We start from the raw sequence: 20,282 nt of genomic DNA, 5'->3' as shown, positions 1-20,282 counted from the left end.
TGACGAGATGTAATAGTTTTTGAATCCAAATCAGCCCATAGTCTTCAACGATTTTTTTTTTAAAAAATAGATAAATTTTAAATCTATAAATTTTACTTTTTAATTGTGGATTTCAATATTTTTTTAAAAGGAAAGTATAAAATTTATAGACTCTAAAAAATTAAAATTGTATATAATATTGATTTGACAAAAAAGAAAAAAACAATATTAGTGATTAGGTTGGGATTAAGCTGAATAAATTAACAGCAATATCAAATATTTAAATGGTTTTCATTATGGGTAGTGCTATAAGGACCGATAATCAATTAAAGAATTCAAATCGATAAGTGTAAATATATTTTTTTTAATTTTTATCTTCTTTTCTTAATATTTTTTTATATATCTTTAAATTAAAAAAATAAAAAAAATCAATTCATTAATATTCACTTTTTTAATTATTAAATAAAAAATAAAAAAAAAATTAATCCATCATTTTTATCAAATCACTTTTATAAGTTGAACTAGTATTTTCCTTCCGTTATACCATATAATAAACACACGTGTCCACGATTTTCTGATCACAGACCAGCTGTGATCATCAATAGACAGAAGTTATTAACCTGGTATGTTAGATGAGAATATTAGGATGTTCCTTAAAATTACAACCGGAAAATGTGAATAAGTTGTGGTAGAGAGGACGGAGTCATTAATGTGCATATCCGTGTCCAATATAGTAAAAGACCAACCCTACCTCTATTAAAAAAAAGAAAGAAAGAAAGATCTACCCTACCTACCTTTTACGTAAATAAAACGGAACTGACAAAATATATATAGGGCCGTGCCTGTGCATTTTCCTTCATTATCTTTAATTGATTCGATTCTCTCGAATCCTCTTAAATATTTTTCATGATTTTAACATGGATGAATATAATATTTATATGTTAAAATATTTAATGTTATTATTTTTAACATGGATTCCCGTAGGTATATTTCGAATATTTAAAAAAAAATATTTTTCACAATTTTTATTTTAAGTTAATAAATAAATACAACAAAAAAGCACGAAGCTTATAATACTAACAAAAAATTAGAATGAAAAACCTCAATATTCATAAATTATAGATATGAAAGGAAATTATTGATTTTTTAATTGACTAAATAGAGTATAGGCCTCGCATTACATCTCATCTTATCTCATATAATTATTATAATATTTTTAAACTCTTAAGCAGAATATAATGAATAATTTAATTTTTTCAAATTCTAAAATAAAAATTATATTAAAAATTATATTCTAACAATGTTTTATTTAACTTTCAACTCATCTCATCATTTGTATAATCAAATAAGGTCTGATTACATTTAGATAGTGATGTAATCTCAAATAATTTGTAAATAGTAATACAATTATTTTTAAAAGAAATTATGATAAAATATTAAATAATAATAAATAGTATTAAAAAATAATAATAAAATATTAAATAGTAATAGAGTAATCACTATCCAAATAAAGCCTAAAAATAACTAGTTTGAACGATTTTTCAATTTACAAAGTTTAAATTTATAAATTTTTATTATTAACAATAGAATTATTCTTCAAATGGAAATAGGCCGGGGAGGGGAGAGGACCATATGGCTCGTATACATGTATAGAGTTGGGTGTTGACTCACCGTTTTTTATAATTTAAAAGAAATTATATTAATTTCATAATAATAGATTTTATGAAAGTGACTTGTCAAGTACAAATAATTTGGTACTAAATTGCGTATCAACGTTAATATAATTTTTTTTATTAATAAATAAATAAATTTAAGAGATGAGGAATATCTTTTACCTCAGAAAAATTATTTTTATTTTCAATTTATACTATTTTATATTTAATATTGAAGCGGAATTTGATACGGAAAATCGCAGAAGAATTTTCCTTATTTTGAAATGGTATGCATCCTAATACCCAATTGTAGAAATTTTCTTGGATAAGAAAATGCGGAAAATCTAGTTTTGCAACGCTTTGGCCCCTCTCTCTCTCTCTCTCTCTCTCTCTCGCTCTTTATCTTGCTTGTCTCTACTGTTTCTCTCTCTCTGACTCAAAATTCCCTTTCATTCCCTTCCTTTATCGTTTTCTTAACGTAGAAGTCTGTCGCCGGGGAGAATCGGGTCATCCCCATGTGCACACTTTGACTTGGTTGCGATCTGATACAGCGCCGCTCCCAACTTCTTTGGGGATGGGGCAGTGCTACGGCAAGACCGACCCAAAGGCCGAGCATGACTTTACTACTACTATTACTACTATTGCCGCCTCCTACAACGATCGGTCTCATCAGGCGCCTTTACCCTCTGCAAGTGGGACTAATGGTGCCGTCAACGTGCAGGCGTTAAAGACCATGCCGGCTCGGTCCTCCAATCCGAGCCCCTCCCCGAGCCCTTACCCTCGCGGAGTTTCCGCGAGTCCTCTACCCGGCGGCGTGTCGCCGTCTCCAGGGAGAGGGTCCGCGACTCCAAAGAAGTTCTTCCGGAGGCCTTTCCCGCCGCCTTCGCCCGCTAAGCACATAAAGGCGTCGCTGGCTAAGCGGCTCGGCTACGCCTCCAAGCCCAAGGAGGGCCCGATCCCTGAGGAGCACGGAGCCGAACCGGAACAAGCTCTGGACAAGAGCTTTGGCTACAGCAAGAACTTCGGAGCCAAGTACGAGCTTGATAAAGAGATAGGGCGAGGTCATTTTGGTCATACTTGCTCTGCTAGAGGCAAAAGGGGGGAGCTTAAAGATCAGCCTGTTGCCGTGAAAATCATATCGAAAGCAAAGGTACAAAGTACAATGTTATTTTACAAATTCCGTGACTTTGATCTTCTCTATTTGCTTAACATACATGTAATTCTTTCGTATATATGAATATCCATGTTCTTTGTATTTTATATTGGATATATAATCTGATCCTCTCCAATCGATGCTCTGTGTTAGGATTTTTAGTTTAATTCTATATCAAGTATACTTTCATAAAAAAATTCTATAACAAGTATGCTAGTTATCATCAACAACAAAGACATGAACAAAATAGCAGGAAAGATTTGGGAGTAACGTTTTGGTTATTGCATCACGTTTCTGTTCTTGTGCAATAATTCGATGCAACTGGTATGGCATTCATACCAGTGATCAAGAGATTACATGATGAGAGAAAAATTCTTTTACTTTATTCATCGTGTTTAAAGGAAAAATTTGTCAATTTGTGCTATAATAAAGTTCTATAATACAAGCTTACCATTCTGCTTTAAAAATGGAATAACGGACACATGCATGTAAATACTAAATTCAGAAAAATTTCTTTTACCTTTACTGAGGGTTCGGGGGTTGGAGTCAGTAGTAATTCCTTCGCATATATCAACCTCATTTTCCCTTGGTTCAATTGTTCGTATGTCGTATGTCGAAGTATGTGATTAACCTATCTTAGGCCTTGGAACAGGTGGTAAAGGGACCGGTTTGGATAAGGCAAGGTCTACAGGTTTGAATTACATGTGGCACGAGTAACAAGAAAAAATAGATGATTTTTTTTTTTTTGACAAGTTAAAAAAGAGGAGATGAAAATATTGTGGACATAAGGGATGTTTTGAAAAGTTTTTCATCTCGTTTCATTCCATATCATCTCATCTTATTTCCTTCCCAACTACTATTTTAACATAAACATTTTCAAACTAATCATTACAATCTTTTCAAACTAATTATTATAACTTTTCCAAACTTTCAAATAAAAAATTAAAAACAATTCAATTTTTTCAAATCTTAAAATAAAAATTATATTAAAAAATAAGATTTTAACAATATTTTAATTTTATAATATTTTTTTATTCAATTTTCTTATAAAAAATATTTTTTTATTCAATTTTCTCTCTCTTTTCCCAAAATCCAATAAATATTTAACTTAAACTATCTCACTACTATTCACAAATCATCTTACTATTATTCATAAAATTCTCATCTTATTTTATTCCCCAAACATTCCCTTAATTGCAAAGATATACTTGCTCACAAAGCTATTGCAATGGCTCAGTCTTTTTACATTAGGTCCCCTTATCACTTGAATCCTATAATCCTCCTCTAGCTCATGTTCATGTTCAGCATTATTTCATTTGTTCTATGTTATACTTCTGTCCTAAAACCTTGCATGAGTTCTTGTAAGAAATTTAGGGGATGCTTGGGGAATGAGATGAGATGAGAATTTTGTGAATAGTAATAAGATGAATTGTGAATAATAGTGAGATAGTTTGTGTCAGGTATTTATTAGGTTTTGCGAAAGGAGAGAAAAAGTTAAATAAAAAATATTATAGAGTTAAAATATTGTTAGAATATAATTTTTTAATATTATTTTTGTTTTGAGATTTGAAAAAGTTGAATTGATTTTTGTGTTTTGTTTGGAAGTTTAGAAAAGTTGTAATGATTAGTTTGAAAGTGTTTGTATTTGAGTGATGTTTGGAGATGAGATGGGATGGGATGGGATGAGTATTTCCAAACCCCTTATTTATTTTTGTGTATCTTAGCTGTTGAATGGTCTGAGGCTTTTGCCTCTCTTTTTAAAAAATATTTTGTTTTTAAATTTTTTTATTTATAAAATGCCTTTTCCAATCACATTTAAGAAGTAATATCTTGTTCTCTTTTATGTCCCAATAAATATTGCTAATGTGCTTTATCTAATAAAAGCTAAGAACTGTAAATTCCTTCTCCTCTTGTTAGGAAATAATTTGTTGTCTTATATTGGCATATGATTGTTGCTGCTGCAATTTATTGTATGTTGAAAATACTCTTATCTTCGTGATAATAAGATTTGTTTGGCAGATGACGACTGCAATATCAATTGAAGATGTTCGTAGAGAAGTGAAGATATTAAAAGGTTTATCGAGCCATAAGCATCTGGTCAAATTTCACGATGCATGTGAGGACACCAATAACGTGTACATAGTCATGGAGTATGTCTTTTCTTGCTTTCTATTAATTTTCAATGCAAAAGATGATTCGACATTTCTTAACTTCTATCCTAATCCAGACTGGGGGATATTCCCCTTGAACTACTCAATGTGCACTTATGAGAAACTCTTTGTCGAGGGCCTGTGCATCCCTGGGATTAGTCAGGACGTTGTTCCGGGGCACCCGGTTCCCTACCTACTTGTTTCGATAAAATTTTCTTTTACTTATAAAAAAGAAGTATTTAGTTAGGTAGAAATTATATACTCGTCTTTTCAGACTATCATAAGTTTCTTATGTGTGATTGAATTCAAATTTTCGTTTCTTCTTGCATGATGGAAGCTCTAGATTGGTTTTAGTATAAATTTTCAGTTTATATTAATTTTTCTTACTGAAAAAATTTAGTTAATTGCTTTTTCTCAGTTGAGTGTTGAGCGATATACAACTTTATCATGCATTTCTTAATTTTTGGGTCTGACATCTGTGGAATCTTATTACAGATTGTGTGAAGGTGGAGAACTCCTAGACAGAATTTTATCAAGGTAAACATGTTTATCAATAAAAATTATATTTGTCTTGATAAATAAAAAGAAGTTTCAGTAAATATTATAATTATTTACATTATTTAATGTTTAAGAGTTAAATCGAAAAGTGTTTTCATTTATTGTAGAGGAGGAAGGTATGCAGAGGAAGATGCAAAATTTATAGTTGTGCAAATTCTAAGTGTAGTTGCATTTTGTCATCTTCAAGGCGTTGTGCACCGAGACTTGAAGCCAGAGGTTTTTCTTTTCAGATTTGTCACAAATTATTGTACTCATTACTCTTAGGGCCAATTTGGATCCCAAACCCATCTAAACTCATCTTATCTAATCATTACAACTTTTCTAAATTTCAACACAAAATATAATAAACAATTCAAAATTTTCAAATCCCAAAATAATAATAATATTAAAAACTAATATTCTAACAATATTTTATTCAACTTTCAATTTTCATCTCAACTCAACTCAACTCAGTTCAACATCCAAACGCGGCCTTAGTATCTTCTCCCTTCTTTTGGGTTTATGCATAATGGATATTTTTATATGTAGTTTATGATTATATTATGGTTGAATATTACTGATATTTGTTCCTTTTGGTTGTCAAACAGAATTTCCTTTTCACTTCTAGAAGTGAAGATGCAGACATGAAGCTTATTGATTTTGGTCTTTCTGACTTTATCAGGCCAGGTAATAACTGATGATATTCTTCATTTTCAATACTCCACAATAAATAAGTTATGCCACTGTCTATTAATAATTAAAGCCACATAGAGGCTTGGATCTGATGGTTATTTTAAGTTTCACGCTTGGATTCCTAAACTGTCGGGTAACTTGATAAACTGATTTGATTTTAAGTGGATGTCTGCCCATGGAAGACAGTTTTTTTAAAGCGTGAAAGTACTAATTTTGGCCCAAAAAGGCTATTTGCTATAGGGAAAATCATGCCCAATGATCACACGTACTGACACATAGGTGTTAAATGACTACAGCAATAATAATTGAATAATAATATTTGAAGCATTGTATTCATAATCAAAGTGCTACAATTTTTCATTATCCCAAATCTCCTGCAGAATAGTGGTTTCTCCTTGTTTTAATTTTTTCCCTTCAATGGGCATTTGTGCAGATGAAAGACTGAATGATATTGTTGGAAGTGCATATTATGTTGCACCTGAAGTCCTTCATAGGTCTTATAGTCTGGAAGCAGATATATGGAGCATTGGTGTCATTGCCTACATCTTATTATGTGGAAGCCGGCCTTTCTGGGCACGGACGGAATCTGGGATTTTCCGTTCAGTGATTAGAGCCGACCCAAATTTTGAGGATTTACCCTGGCCTTCTGTGTCTGCAGAGGCCAAGGACTTTGTGAAAAGGCTCCTGAACAAGGATTACAGGAAAAGAATGACTGCAGTTCAAGCTCTCAGTAAGTTTAATTTCTTTTTGCTAGTTAAGAATTTCCAGGATATTGATCAATCCTATCTTCAATGTTTGTTTTGTGTTCCATATATACACATGATATCCTTTTCTGTGGAAACAGCTTTTTTTGTTTTTAAGAAAAATTTGGCATAGCTCATTAACACCATTATAATAAAAGAAATGTATAAATATATAGATATATGCTTTCTGGAAGATGATTTAAAACCCCTCCCACCTGGTTGAAAGAAAAAAGAGGAAATGCCGAATGAAAGAGGAACAGCAATAAAGGGTTGGACTTTGGATGCCTCAGTGCTACACCACATGGAAGTGGAAAAATAGCTGTTGCAATATTACGTCCCTTACAATTTGTTGAATACGTGAGTCCTGTGATTTGTAGTTCATGTATATTAGGGATTACGATCAATATATTGCGTACTCATTGCCAAATCAGATCATTGTTATATTATGTTGTGATATTTGATAATGATATTGGATGAGCCTTCAATATTCAATAATTTTTTATAATAGACATACTTTAATAATTGCAGCTCATCCGTGGTTGCGGGATGATAGTCGTCCAATCCCTTTGGACATTTTGATCTATAAGTTAGTCAAGTTGTATCTTCATGCTACACCTTTCAAGCGTGCAGCACTAAAGGTACCATTCTTATCATTCTCCATAAGCATACGCATGAAGAGTTTTCTTTCTTTGTTTTTCTGATTTTTTTCTTTATAGGTATGACATAATCTGTAACACCTCGTTTCCCTGGGGTTTAGAATAAAGTCATTATTCGAAATTTGGGAAACGGGAGTGCTATCAACCTTACCTATAAAAATTTTTCTTTTTGATGAAGCACCAAGTATAAAAGATTCCATAATTTAAAATAAAACATGCTGCATTAAAATCTAAAAGAGAGTACACAAAAGCATTTATTGAAATTTCTGAAAATTTGTACTATAAAAATTATAACTTAAAAACTTTTTATATGATCTAAGCTTTTGCCACACCTCCTTGGGCCAAGTCCTGTCCTACAACTCCATCATTATAAAGATCCTCACTTGGGGTGGTAAAAGAATAAAAGCATACAAAAATGAGTCAAATATTCAATAAGTAGTACATCATACAATAAACATAATAAACATAGGGTTTTGTTGAAATACATGCGTTAATACTTATACTAATATAAACATGTAACATGTACTGTGCATAAGTCATTAGACTTGTATCTTCCTTTCTTTAATGGCCAGCACACCTTAACCCTTTTGTGCAAAGTTATGCACCGGTTCCATATCCTGTGGCCTTAAGGGGAACCTCTAATTGTATCATAACATACTATGGTGGACCACACTTAGGTCCATAGCTTGCACTCACCAATAACTGCATTGGTACCATGCATCCTTGATGGCCATTCTTAACTCTTCTTTCATAACTTGTCTTTTATCTTTCTTACCATGTTGCATGTAGAACACATAATGACATAGCTTATCGTAATCATAAATGAGAACATATCATAATGCATGCTGCACATATTAACATGATGTTGAATTTCATCATATCATAACCTGGTATGTAAAAAGGGCTTCCAATAAAAGGCATACATACATAATACTTTTTATCAAAGACATGTCGTTTACCGTACATACGTTATAAGAGTATGATCATGCTACTTACCTCATAGCGTTAATCCAATATTTGTTGAGTGAAGCAAATTACCTATAAAATAGTCACGTAACATGCATCAATTTTTAAACATGTACTTTACAATTAAAACTTGAAATACTAAGTAATCTATATTTCCTAACCCTAAAATATTGTCACTCCTCAAATACTTTGATTTTCACATAATTTCTCCAAATAATCATGTGATTAACCTCCGAAACTATTACCAAGCCCAAAGATTTGATTTCTCTCGATTTTCATCATCGAACATGTCACCATAAAACAATAAACTCAAAAATAATTTCTTGGTATCCAACATCTATTTCTCTTGACTTTATTATAAGAAATCATTATAAATAATAAATCCTATGGTCAAAACCGATTGGATGGATTTTTTTTGTAATCTCGCTTAAAACACATCACGTGTTATGTGTTCCACGTACATGTTTTAGAAATTCTTTAAGAAAGGGAGCCTTACCGTGAGCAGTGGAGCTTTGGCCATGTGCTTTCGACAAGGATGAGTAGTCACTGAAGGTGGGGGTGTGATGGTGGTTCACGATGGCTCAAGGCTGGAAAGGCTAGGTGCTGACTAGAGAGATAAATAGGATAGAGAGATTAACCAAGAGAAACTGGGGGCTGTTAGGATGCCGGGGTGGAGGGCAGTGTGTTGTGTGGAGGAACTGGAGTCGCAGCAATGCCTAGTTGGCAGTTTCTGCATGTTTGCCGGTGCACAGGGGAGTTCCAATGCTGCTCTGTTTTCGGGTTGGTAAAACAGGGCTTGTGGACGAGGAGGGGTAACCTGTGCGGCAGTCGGAACTTTCTGTGCAGGGATGTATGGCAACGGCTCCTTCTCAGCATTGCACGCAGGGGCTTGGGGGGTCTCCATGGTTTCGGTTTTTTGCTTGTGTTTGACGGTGGCTCCGCTGTGGTTTGTGGGAAGGGCAGGGCTGGGACGTGATGAGGCATTGCTCTGGTTCAGTGAACGTAAAATAGGGGAGGAGCACTGGGTTGCTCTCGGCTTGATCTGATGGCTTTTGGAGGAGGATGGTGCGGTGTTATGGCTTGGAGCAGCAGAGAAACAGGGAGATTACTGGCAGTTTGCTGTTTGGGAGAGGGCTGCCACAACCTAAAAAGAAAACCCTAGAGACGGCTGGGTGTTTACATGCATGGCGAACCCTGGGGTGTTTGCAGGGCTGCCCTGATTGGGTCTTCAGCACACATGGGAGGGAGGGAGAGAGAGAGAGAGAGAGAGAGAGAGAGGGGGGGGGGGAACGCTTATATGTACACTGCAGCAACACTAGCTGAGGGAGCTGAACATATGCATATGGGGTCTATATTTATAGAAGGTAGTCGGGTCATAGGCTTTGAGTCCAGAAAGCCCAACTCATGAAATAAACATTTTTGGGCTTTTAAAATAGTTCTTGGGCCTACTACCAATTAAATAGGGCTCGCTTGGTCCATAAATAATAAATGGGCTTTAACCCAATTTTTTGTGCCCAATAAAATTCCATAATCCACCATAATAAATATTGTGCCCGTGGCCTATTCATAATTATCCAATAAGACTTAATAAAATAATACCTCGTGTTTTATTCCAAAGTGATCCGTTAAACATAATTAGGCCCAATAAAATTACTTATTAAATCTCTAATATCATTGGGTTGGGTTGTTACATAATCATAGTTCCAGATTTGGGTACCACTTTATGAGCTGTGAAATCACGTGTCCCAATCTATGGCACTACTACTTCTGTTTGCCAAAATTAGTGATCCTAACGTACTGCATTTAGTCAATATTGCTGACTGAAGGAAAATTTAAACAGAATTATAGAATATGGGGAAGACAGACATAATTACATAAGTGAATGCGCACGTGTATGTTAAAAATCTGACCAAATTAGAGAAGGTAAAGACATCAAGAAAATCTTGAAAGCTCTGCCCTATTGGAGCAAGCTTCTTGAAGATAAAAGTCAAGGGTGATGTGGTTGAGGGAGAGTGATAGGTGGACTAAGTTCTTTCACCAGGTGGCTCATTCATATAGGAGAAGTAACTCTATAGACTGTAAGTGTTAGGGTTTAAAGATGGAGAAGAAGATGGATTGATGGAATGATAGGTAATTAAAAAATAATGCCCTACCCTCTTACTGTCTTTTATATACTTCAGCTTACATTTAATACTTTTACCCTCATAGGGTATATTTAATACAATGATGCCTTTGAACACTCTCCCTCAAGCCGAGCATATATGTCATATTAACACAGCTTGAAACAAATAGGCTTTTACCGACTATAACATAAGGACCTAGTAAACATATATGCAAGTTAGTCAAACTTCACAAAATGTCTAGACATATCACTACTCATATCATTTTTTGAATGAAGTAACCGTCAATCTTAATGTGCTTAGTCCTTTTATGAAGCACAGGATTATAAGTAATATATAATCATTAGTACATTGAATAGTATAGCTGGAGATCTAAGCTATGTTTGATCAAGGTAGTATATAATCATTAGGACATTGGTTTTTGCGTTTTTTCAACCTATTATTTTTAACTTATTGCCCAATTTTACTTATCAAAAAAAAAAAGAAAAAAAACTTATTGCCCAATTTTTCTAAAGATTGTACATTGAATAGTATAGCTGGAGATCTAAGCTGGATGGCTGTCTTTTGATTTATTGGGAGTGGAGGCAAATTGGTTGTAAAGTTCATTTGACAAAAACAAGGTTCAAGGGGCAGTAAAAGATATGATTGGAGGCAAGGCACCAGGCCCAGATGGCTATACAAGGGCTTTTTTCCAAGCATGCTTGGATGCAGTGAAGAAAGGGATAATGAAGGTTTTCCATGATTTTCATGGGATGGGCAGATTTTTTTTTTTACAACGAGAAACTCCGGAGAACACCAAATGCAACATGTCTTTTATCCAGTTAAACCCCCAATTTGTGTAGTGCCCCCCATCGCACGAATTAGGTAAATTGTCGGTTTTTCACTAATGGGAGGTGGTCCTTAAGAAGTTTTTTACATTCAAGGATTCAAATCTTTGATGCTCTCCCTCAAAACCAAAGCATTTACCACTTGAGCCAACCCCTAGGGGTTTACAAAAGGTCTAAATGAAACAATATTTAGCCCTCATTCTGAAAAATACAGGGGCTGTTGACATTAAGGACTCCACACCTTTAAGCTTTGTGAGTCGAGTCTGCAAGTGTTTGGACAGCAGAATTAGAATGAGCAAATTGGACCTAGAGAAAGGGTTATGATTATGTGAATCAATATTTTTTTGCTGTGTTGGGGTGTGGTTTTGGGGAGAAGTATAATTGGATAGTTCTGTTAGGGACCTCGGTCAAGTCCCTAAACACTATGATCTCCATGCCTAGGATCTCCTTGTGATGACCGAGTGCCCGTTCCTCTCTTGCTTGGTTCTCGAACAAAGGTCACAAAGATGGCAACTTTGGTAAAGTGAGGTTAGGTGTTTAGGCTTGAATTGGCGTGTGGGATGGTGGGAAAGATGATGGCATGTGTGGGTTACAATGGGTGATGGAGGCACACGGCAATGGAGGAAACTAGGGTTGGCGCCACTTAGGGTTTAGGTTTAGGGTTGGATGAAGGAAGATGGGATTAGGGTTAGATATTGGGCGGCTAGGATTGACGGCCACAAGTGATGGATTGATTGATTGGTTGAGAGATTTTAGGAAGGATTCCTAAAATCTTGGAACTTCAATAAGGAAAGGATATGGCCGGTTATGGGAGAGGATATGGTCAACTAGGGTTCCTAAATTATAGGAACCCCAATATGGAAGGGAGGTGGGAGGCTAGGGCTAATCCAATTAAGGCAAGTGATGGCCGAAAATTGGATTTGAATTCAAATGGGAGAGTGTTTCGGCTAGGGCAAACACTCAAAGGGGCAACACTTAAGTGTCAAAATGGATCAAATGAGGCAATTTGTTGGTCTCGGCAATGAACATCAAATGAACTCAAAACAATCCCAAGAACAATCCAAGAGCACTTTAATAACAAAGTTCACAAATTAATAAGAACAATGGATAGAAAATGGAAGACAAGATGCTGAATGAAAAACCGGATCACACTTATTCACGAATTGCAAAGTGTGATCCTCTCCTTGGGGATTCACGAATTGCACCCCAAAGTGCCCAAGTGCTAAGCACCGAAATTGTTGATCTCAAGAACAAAACCGTCCAAAAGGAAATTGTCCAAAGATGTAAAAGAAAAGACTAAAGGTCCTATTTATAAGAGTTACAATTTGGAAACCTCCAATAGGTCCCTTGGAATAATTAAATAAATCAAATTAAATAAATAAAATAAATAACATGATAAGGGTCATGGACCAAGTCTAGCCGTGGTATGCATGGCCCATGGTGGGCTAGGTTGGTGCATGGTGGTCTTCGGGCTGGTCCATGGCTAGGTAGTGTGGCATGGCTTGCTGATGGTGAGCCATGGTGGTGCGTTGCATGGCCCAGGCTGGTGGCCTAGGCGCTGAGGCTGCAAGGCATGGGCTGGAGCTATGCGCTGGATGGCATGCCTGGTGGGCATGCCACTGGCCTGCTCTGCAAGGCACGGGCTGGAGCCGTGCGCTAGATGGCATGCCTGCAAAGGCATGCCAATAACCTCGCTGGCATGCGGCGTGGGGCACCTGTAGGGGTGCGCGCAGGGGGCTATGCGCGCAAGGGCTTGCGCGTGGTTGTGCGTACATGGGTGTGTGCAGGCAAGAGCGCAGGGGCGCGCGCAAGGGCTGGCACTGGGCTGAAGGTAGGCGCTCGTGCAAGGGCGTGCGCAGGGGCGCGTGCATGGGCGTGCACAAGCGTGCGCGCAGGCGTGGGTGCAAAGGAGCGTGCTAAGCTGAGTGGTGCCGCGCGCGCAGGGGCATGCGCAGTGCCGCGCGCATGGGCGCGCGATGCAGGGCTGTGTGCCTGGGCATGGGCACACTAGGCCGTGCGGCTACTAGCCTCATTGGCCCGCATGCTGGGCGCCCCGTGCGTGTCAACGTGCTGGCCAAGGCATGCATGCATGCTGGGCGCCCCGTGTGTGTCACGGCACGGGCCAAGGCATGTGTGTAGGCTGGCCAGGGTGCTATCCTTGCCTTCCAAGGGTAGTATCAAGGCTTGTCCCGGGGTCACTTTTCTAGGGGTTTTAACAAGTTCACTGAATACCTTGTTGTGCTTCTCAGTTCTGATAAATAGCTCTGCCATGGTTAGTTTGATACCAGATGTGGGTTGGGACAGGGAGATCCGTTGCTGTCTCTGTTATTTGTTATCATTATGGAGGCTCTATAGTTGAACGATATCAGCATTGCTGAATGGGGTTCTTTTTCAGACTTCCTGGCAGGGGACCGGGAATGCAGGGGAATTTATTTTACACCTTTTATTTGTAGATACACTGATTTGTTGCGAGGCAAACCAGAGCGCAAACAGTAATAAAATATTTATTGAATATTAGTTGCATGCTCAGAGATGTCAAAGACCAAGAAAACTTCATTAGCTCAGTGTGAAATTTTCATCTTTGGCAAAGAATAGATGATAGTAACAAACGTAATTAGGTTTTATTGCTTTTTTTTTTTTTTTTTTTAAGATTGTCAAATCTAATAGGATACATGCTTGCACTCTTAAGTGCAAAATGCCGGACATATTGAAAAAAAAAAGAAGAAAAATAAATAAATAAATGAAGAGAATTCTCAATGATCAATCATTAGGTGTGTCCATAAGTCAAAACTTGAATTCTTCGTCATACTAGCTTAAATGAGAGATGTATAACTGAGTGTACAGATGTAGTACAGTAGTAGAACTGTAGAACCAAACTAATGTTCAAGTTGATTCTCTGATAACTGCAGGCTCTCTCAAAAGCTTTGACTGAGGATGAGCTGGTGTATCTCAGAGCTCAGTTCACTCTGTTAGAACCAAATAGGGATGGGCGCATCTCTCTTGAAAATTTCAAAATGGTTATTTACTGCACCTAGCTTATGGGTTTGGGTTTGAGTTTCCTATCTAGAGTTGGTTAATGTTCTCAAGAGGGAATCTTTTTTCTCTTTTGTTGGGCATGGCTTGGTCATTTACGAATATCTGATCTTTGTATTAAGGTTATGTTGCTTCTTTTTTTTTTTTTTATATTTTATATACAGATTCATTTGTAATTTGAAAAAATATTTGCAGGCTCTTATGCGAAATGAAACTGATGCCATGAGAGAGTCCAGAGTTCATAATATTATAAATGCTGTAAGGCATATTTGTTGATTTAATGTTTTTCAGCTATTATATATCTCTGCCATAGACATGGTACAGCTATTAGTATTTTCAGAGCTTGTAAACAGAGATTTTAATTTTTTCATTACTTATCATCAACAAGTCTACATATAATTTTATGTATTTATGCACTAAAACACACAATCACATGCATTGGTAGCTTGGTAGAGTTGAACCTCAGACCATTGGTGCCTGAGCCATAGCCTTAGCTAATTATTCTGTCAGCGCAGATTTTCCACCGCATATTTTGAGACAAAATGTAAAAAATATAAGCTTGGTATTAAAAGAATTCCTGCTGGTTTTAAATTTATATTATTTTTCTTTATAAGTAGTTTTGGATTTATAGTCTCAAGGAACTTAATTTTGTTTCTGTTATATAATTTAGTTCGGGAAATTATCTATACTGTGATAACTTTTACTTCCAGCAAGTTGTTGCATGTGGAGACTTTGGACCATACCAGAACTTGCAAAGGTTGCATAAATCTGGTCACCCAATAGGTGAAATATAATAATATATTTTAGTTCTGATCTGAATAGACTTAAAAAAGAACCTTGGAACATGGGCCTAGGCATCCATTGTATATTATGGTTGATGGAAAAATTGGTCAGTTGAATGTTTTGATCTGGTTTAAATCATGATTGCATCACGTTTTTGCATCATTTATTTCTTTTTTATTTTTTAACTGAACGTCATTGTTCTGTATGTTGGTCAGTTTTTGTTTTTGTGTAGTTACTTCCTTTTGAGAAATGGAAAATTCAGTTTCTTATATTCTTGTTTTCTAACTTTTCAGATGGAACCACTTGCTTTTAGAAAGATGGGATTTGAAGAGTTTTGTGCTGCTGCAATCAGCACACATCAATTGGAGGCCCTTGACCGGTGGGAACAGATTGCTTCCACTGCTTTTGAGTACTTTGAACGGGAGGGTAATCGTAGCATATCTGTTGATGAATTGGCAAGGGTATGTGCAGTTATGGATTTTGGGACAACCTTCCTTGTCCTCTCGATTCTTTTTTGCGTATGTGTGCATATCTATGTCACAATTTTGTTGCCTTTTATTGCAGGAATTGAGTCTTGGACCGACTGCTTATTCCATCCTAAAAGATTGGATCCGAAACTCAGATGGAAAGCTTAGTTTACTTGGATATACAAAATTTTTGCATGGAGTAACACTCCGTAGTTCAAACACAAGACACCATTAAGTTTGATAGTTTTCATCAACACAATTTAAAAATTCACGGGATTTGCAGGATTTTCTTTTCTTCTCTTTTTCTTTTTCTTTTTGGGGAATGGGGGGGGGGGGGGGGGGGGGGGGGGGGGGGGGGGGGGGGGGGGGGGGGGGTGTAAAGAAAATGTGTATAATTGAATATCAGTCAAGCCAGTTCTGTGATGTGAGTCGTACTTTTTATATTGAGAATTTCTGCTTGCTCTTACCCCATTTTGGCAGTTCATATATTTCTATGGGCAGCTATTATGACCATTCATTAATTCTTGAAATCCAGAAGGTTTATAGTCAGATGAAAACTAATTGCAAGTCTTTACTGCTTTCTGATCGTAATTGCTGTTTGTAGTTTTTGTAAGTTGATTACACATTGGTGGAAAGCTGAAGATAAAAGATATGATTTTGTTACAAATTAACTTGTGGAAAGGATTTGCTGTTGCTGTTTGATATTTCTGCTAAATATTTGCTAAAATCTCGAAAAGGTCAAGTAAACCAAAAGTTTGTGGAGTAATGCCCTCTACTTATCTGCAAGAAGAGCTCTTGTGATGGGAGTTTAAACTTGGAAAGGTAATTCTAGAGATGGGGCTCTTTGATGCTCACCAGGAATTCAAGGTGGCGACAAGGAGAAAGGTTTATCAATCTCATTCTGGTATGATAATGGTCCATTGTTTTTTTCCTGGAGAGTTGATGCTGATACGTTTTTTTCTCACAGCTATGGCAACTCGAGGCTTGTTGAAGGAAGTCGAGTGATTTTGAAGTCAAGCTCGTCCTTTCTAGTTCGTATAGGCCCCTCCTTGGTTACAGGCTTTGAGAATATACCAGGGCAGTCCTTTTGGATTTTTTTCATGTCAACTATATGTTTTCTACGTTGACTTGTAAGTAGAAGATCTATTATAAATTGATTGATCATGTTGTCATAAACTAATGATAACCAGGTCATGTATCTAAAGCCATGTGACATCCAATGAGAATGTGACGTGTGAAAATTTTAATATACATTACAATGATGGTAAATTAAATGTCAGCTTAAAATTTTTATTTTTTATTTTTTTTATAAATTGAAGATTTATTAAAAATGGGAAAACACAGCCATGCATGCTGGTTTTAATCCAACTCATGAAGGTTGGTTGGAGGGGTGTTTCATGTTGGCTCTCCAACGACTCTATTAATCATGCTTTTAAGTGGGCCATCTTTGGATGAAATAATGTGACAAATTAAAAATGTTTGTTTCCATAAATACAAAAACACCTAAGCTAAAGGGACTGCATATGGAGAGACCTCAATGCCACCATACAACACATTATACATTTTATTACAAACATTGTTTAATGAGAAAATAAATAAAATTACAATTTGTAGACCATCGTAATAGTTGAGATGCATTTAGTCCATAGTTATAAATAAAATTACATTATATTTTTGAGAGATGATAAATGCAGTCTTGAGTATGCAAGTGTCGTGTAATTACTTTGAAAAAATGAATAAATACGAGATCCATATAAAACAAAAATTAATTTTTCAATAGTGGATTTCACTCTTTTTCGATGCTTGCACACTCCACAACTACATGTAGCATTACTTTTTCTTCTTCGCCTACTTCTCCATCAAATTTGAGAGATACTTAAATGTGATTAAATATATTTTTCTTTTTTAGCTTCTAAATTTTTTAAGTTATTTTCTTCGAATTTCAAGCGAATTTCTTGGAGATTCTGAAAGTTGCAAGTCTCCATATATAGAACGTGCATTTCTATATTTGATCAATTCTCATATGTTGACTTTTTTTTTTTTTTTTTTTTTTTGTGCATTTGTCAGTTTTCTATAATTAATTTTGTCTAATCTCAGGCCCTTCTTCTTGTAGACCTCCTTATTAGGTGAGTTTTCTATTTCTCTTGTACATTAGTAATTTTGTATTCTTGCTCTCTTCTTTATTTTATAAGGTAGTTGTTTGTACTAGTCGAAAAATATTCTAAAAATTCAATGAAGATCAACACAAGTATTATATTCCTAATTCCTAATGCATGTCAACTTTCCCCTATCTAAGAAGACACATGTAGCCTATTCTTAAAGGGAAGACTAAAATTAGAAGCTCTAATTAAACTTAGAGCACAAAGAAGCCTAAGTGTCTAACCCCTAAAGCCTTTTTTAATAAGTTTCCTATTTATGGAAAGGGTTTATTAAGCAAAACTCCTAAGAGGTAGACATGCTCTAGTTTAATCTTAGAGCAAAACCTCACATCTCAATGCCGGATAGGTCATAGGAGATGGAATGTGCATAATTAATTGATCTTCACGAGTTCAATCTTCACCTCGTTGCAACAGAATGTTTACATATACGTTTTTCTCCATATTTACCTACCATTTTACGTGTTCATCTCTCTTCTACTCGAAACTTTTAAGTTTGAACAAGAATTTAAGGGAATTATATTATTCGAACAAGAATTTTAGTTCGTAAAGGCCCCTCCTTGGTTAAATTATATGATGTAATCATGAATGAAATGGAATGATATTGTAAGTGCTTCCTATTTCTGAAAATATGACTCAACTTCAAGTAGACTCAAATTATTTTCTTATTTCTTGGTGTATCTAATGCCTGACCATATTCTTATTCCTCAGAGATGAGTTCTTTGGGGCTATAGAGTACATCATAATTTGAAAAATATGTAGAAGTCGATATGGGGACAATTATGGAGTTCCTTGATGATATTTCCCTTAGTGAGTTACGTAGCTGTTTAGTTAATATTGCAGGCTGGTGATGACATTTTGCCATCACTTTTTGTAAAGTTTGATCCATTTCCAGCTCGATTCCATGTTAGTTACTCGATTCAGCTGGTGCGGCATAAACAGTACCACATTTGAAATACATGCTGCCTGCCCGGCCTCTATCGTTCCCCTCATACTTTTGGATACCATTAATAAAAACTCACTTTCCCTTCACCCACATCGTGGATAATGTCTACTCTGAACCACTTATTGTATAGATCAGTGGCCACCAGTTTAGAAGAATAATATCTCAGATCTCCATTGTAGATCCTTAGTTGCAGAGTGGTGGCTGCTTGGGCAGCACCAAGAATTTGTGCAATTGTGACACCGGAGGTCCCTTTGGGCACAAAAGCATGGCCTTCAAACTGCCAAACTCCTGATGTGTAGTCATATCCCTAGATCAGAACCCAAGAGATAAGTCAATACTAGGCACCTTTACAAGTGATTCACGATGTTTCCCATTTTTAAGAAAATATATTCACCAGAGGAGGGAGACTCGAACAAACACACCAAAACAACAGCACACAGGAAAAAGAAAAAAATGGCCAGCTCAAGCTCCAATATAATGTTCCTTGAGAGATATTGCCACCAAGACCTTTATGCAACATGTTATTAGAAGCTGCTATGTCATTAATAAAAAGTTCACCAACAAAACTGCAAATAGACCAGAATTCGGGCAGATGACAAAAATGGATGTAGAGAGGGAGAAAGAACTTACAGTTATCCGTACTTCAGTACGTGGCCGAGTCGGGCTATCAGGCTTGAAGGGCTTGTCGTTGTTGTAGACCCAAAACCTTCGAACTCCATTTTTGTAAGTGTAACGGTCTTCTAGGGGTACATCATATGGCTTATGCAACACAAAGTTCTCTTCTGTAAGAGGCACTCGGGTGAATCCATCTGTAGGATCAGCACCACAAAGGTGGAGAGGCTCCCAGATAGAACTCACAAGAAGCAATAATAAAGCTCTGTAGTAGAAATTGGTAATCATTTCCATGTTATATCCTCTATCTGTTTTAAATATTAGAGTTATTAGAAGCTGAAGATTTTAAAATGCCCACCATAACAGCTCCTTTTATTGGTTCAATTACCTATTCAACCATTATTATGCTTTTGAATCTCATAGAAGACAAAATTCAAGTCAAAGCTTAAATTGAGTAAACTGCTAGTTAGGATGAGATTACTTAAATATGCCTCCAACTCTCACTTTTCTTCTGTTCTTCTTTTCACGGCAACCCAACTAGCTCATTTTATATACAGCTGGCTAGATAAGACAACCTCACCGGCATGGCCAGATAGTATGTTAGACTTCTAGAAAGTCAAAGTCAAACATTGATAGAGGTTCTACCTACTAACAAAAATTCAAAGAAGGCAAGAGTCTAAGGCCTCATTTGGTTATGCAAATGAGAAGAGAAGAAAAGAGATGAGATGAGATAAGATGATAAAAGATGAAAGTTAAATAAAATATTATTAGAATATTATTTTTATTTTAAAATTTGAAAAAATTAAATT

The 20,282-nt window shown here is 36.0% G+C and overlaps 2 protein-coding genes across 4 annotated transcripts; one reads left to right on the top strand and one right to left on the bottom strand.

Moving 5' to 3' along the window:
* Window positions 1-1,946: 1,946 nt before the first annotated feature.
* Window positions 1,947-16,316, top strand: LOC121255959 (CDPK-related kinase 3-like). Of its 3 annotated transcripts, none has more exons than XR_005938893.1 (12): window positions 1,947-2,781; window positions 4,804-4,934; window positions 5,430-5,471; window positions 5,600-5,708; window positions 6,080-6,158; window positions 6,598-6,894; window positions 7,436-7,545; window positions 14,386-14,493; window positions 14,705-14,767; window positions 15,586-15,753; window positions 15,857-16,086; window positions 16,136-16,316. XR_005938893.1 is itself a non-coding variant. In XM_041156534.1 (11 exons), exons 1-11 carry the CDS (start codon window positions 2,206-2,208, stop codon window positions 15,992-15,994), a joined length of 1,821 nt encoding a protein of 606 aa, XP_041012468.1. In that variant the 5' UTR covers window positions 1,947-2,205; the 3' UTR covers window positions 15,995-16,088. The 3 variants fall into 3 exon arrangements, 1 of the variants encoding a protein (XP_041012468.1); XR_005938895.1 differs by having other exon boundaries at window positions 2,643-2,781; window positions 4,791-4,934; XM_041156534.1 differs by lacking the exon at window positions 16,136-16,316 and having other exon boundaries at window positions 15,857-16,088.
* Window positions 16,317-18,660: 2,344 nt separating this feature from the next.
* On the bottom strand, window positions 18,661-19,796 carry LOC121239654 (citrate-binding protein-like). Its single transcript, XM_041136930.1, is given in 4 exon segments — window positions 18,661-18,824; window positions 18,826-18,934; window positions 18,936-19,168; window positions 19,492-19,796. Coding segments are annotated over 4 exon segments (663 nt in total). The 5' UTR covers window positions 19,768-19,796; the 3' UTR covers window positions 18,661-18,779.
* Window positions 19,797-20,282: the final 486 nt, after the last annotated feature.

This window comes from Juglans microcarpa x Juglans regia, chromosome 1D (assembly GCF_004785595.1).
Source record: "Juglans microcarpa x Juglans regia isolate MS1-56 chromosome 1D, Jm3101_v1.0, whole genome shotgun sequence".
Classification (NCBI taxonomy): Eukaryota; Viridiplantae; Streptophyta; class Magnoliopsida; order Fagales; family Juglandaceae; genus Juglans; species Juglans microcarpa x Juglans regia.
This window is presented reverse-complemented; position numbering and strand designations above follow the sequence as displayed.

Bases quoted from the DNA above. Each gene is read 5' to 3' on its own strand.
- LOC121255959 (XM_041156534.1), top strand. From the start codon at position 2,206: ATGGGGCAGTGCTACGGCAAGACCGACCCAAAGGCCGAGCATGACTTT. The intron at 4,935-5,429 runs GTATGTCTTTTC...ATCTTATTACAG, and splicing joins AACGTGTACATAGTCATGGA to ATTGTGTGAAGGTGGAGAAC. The intron at 7,546-14,385 runs GTACCATTCTTA...TGATAACTGCAG, and splicing joins TCAAGCGTGCAGCACTAAAG to GCTCTCTCAAAAGCTTTGAC.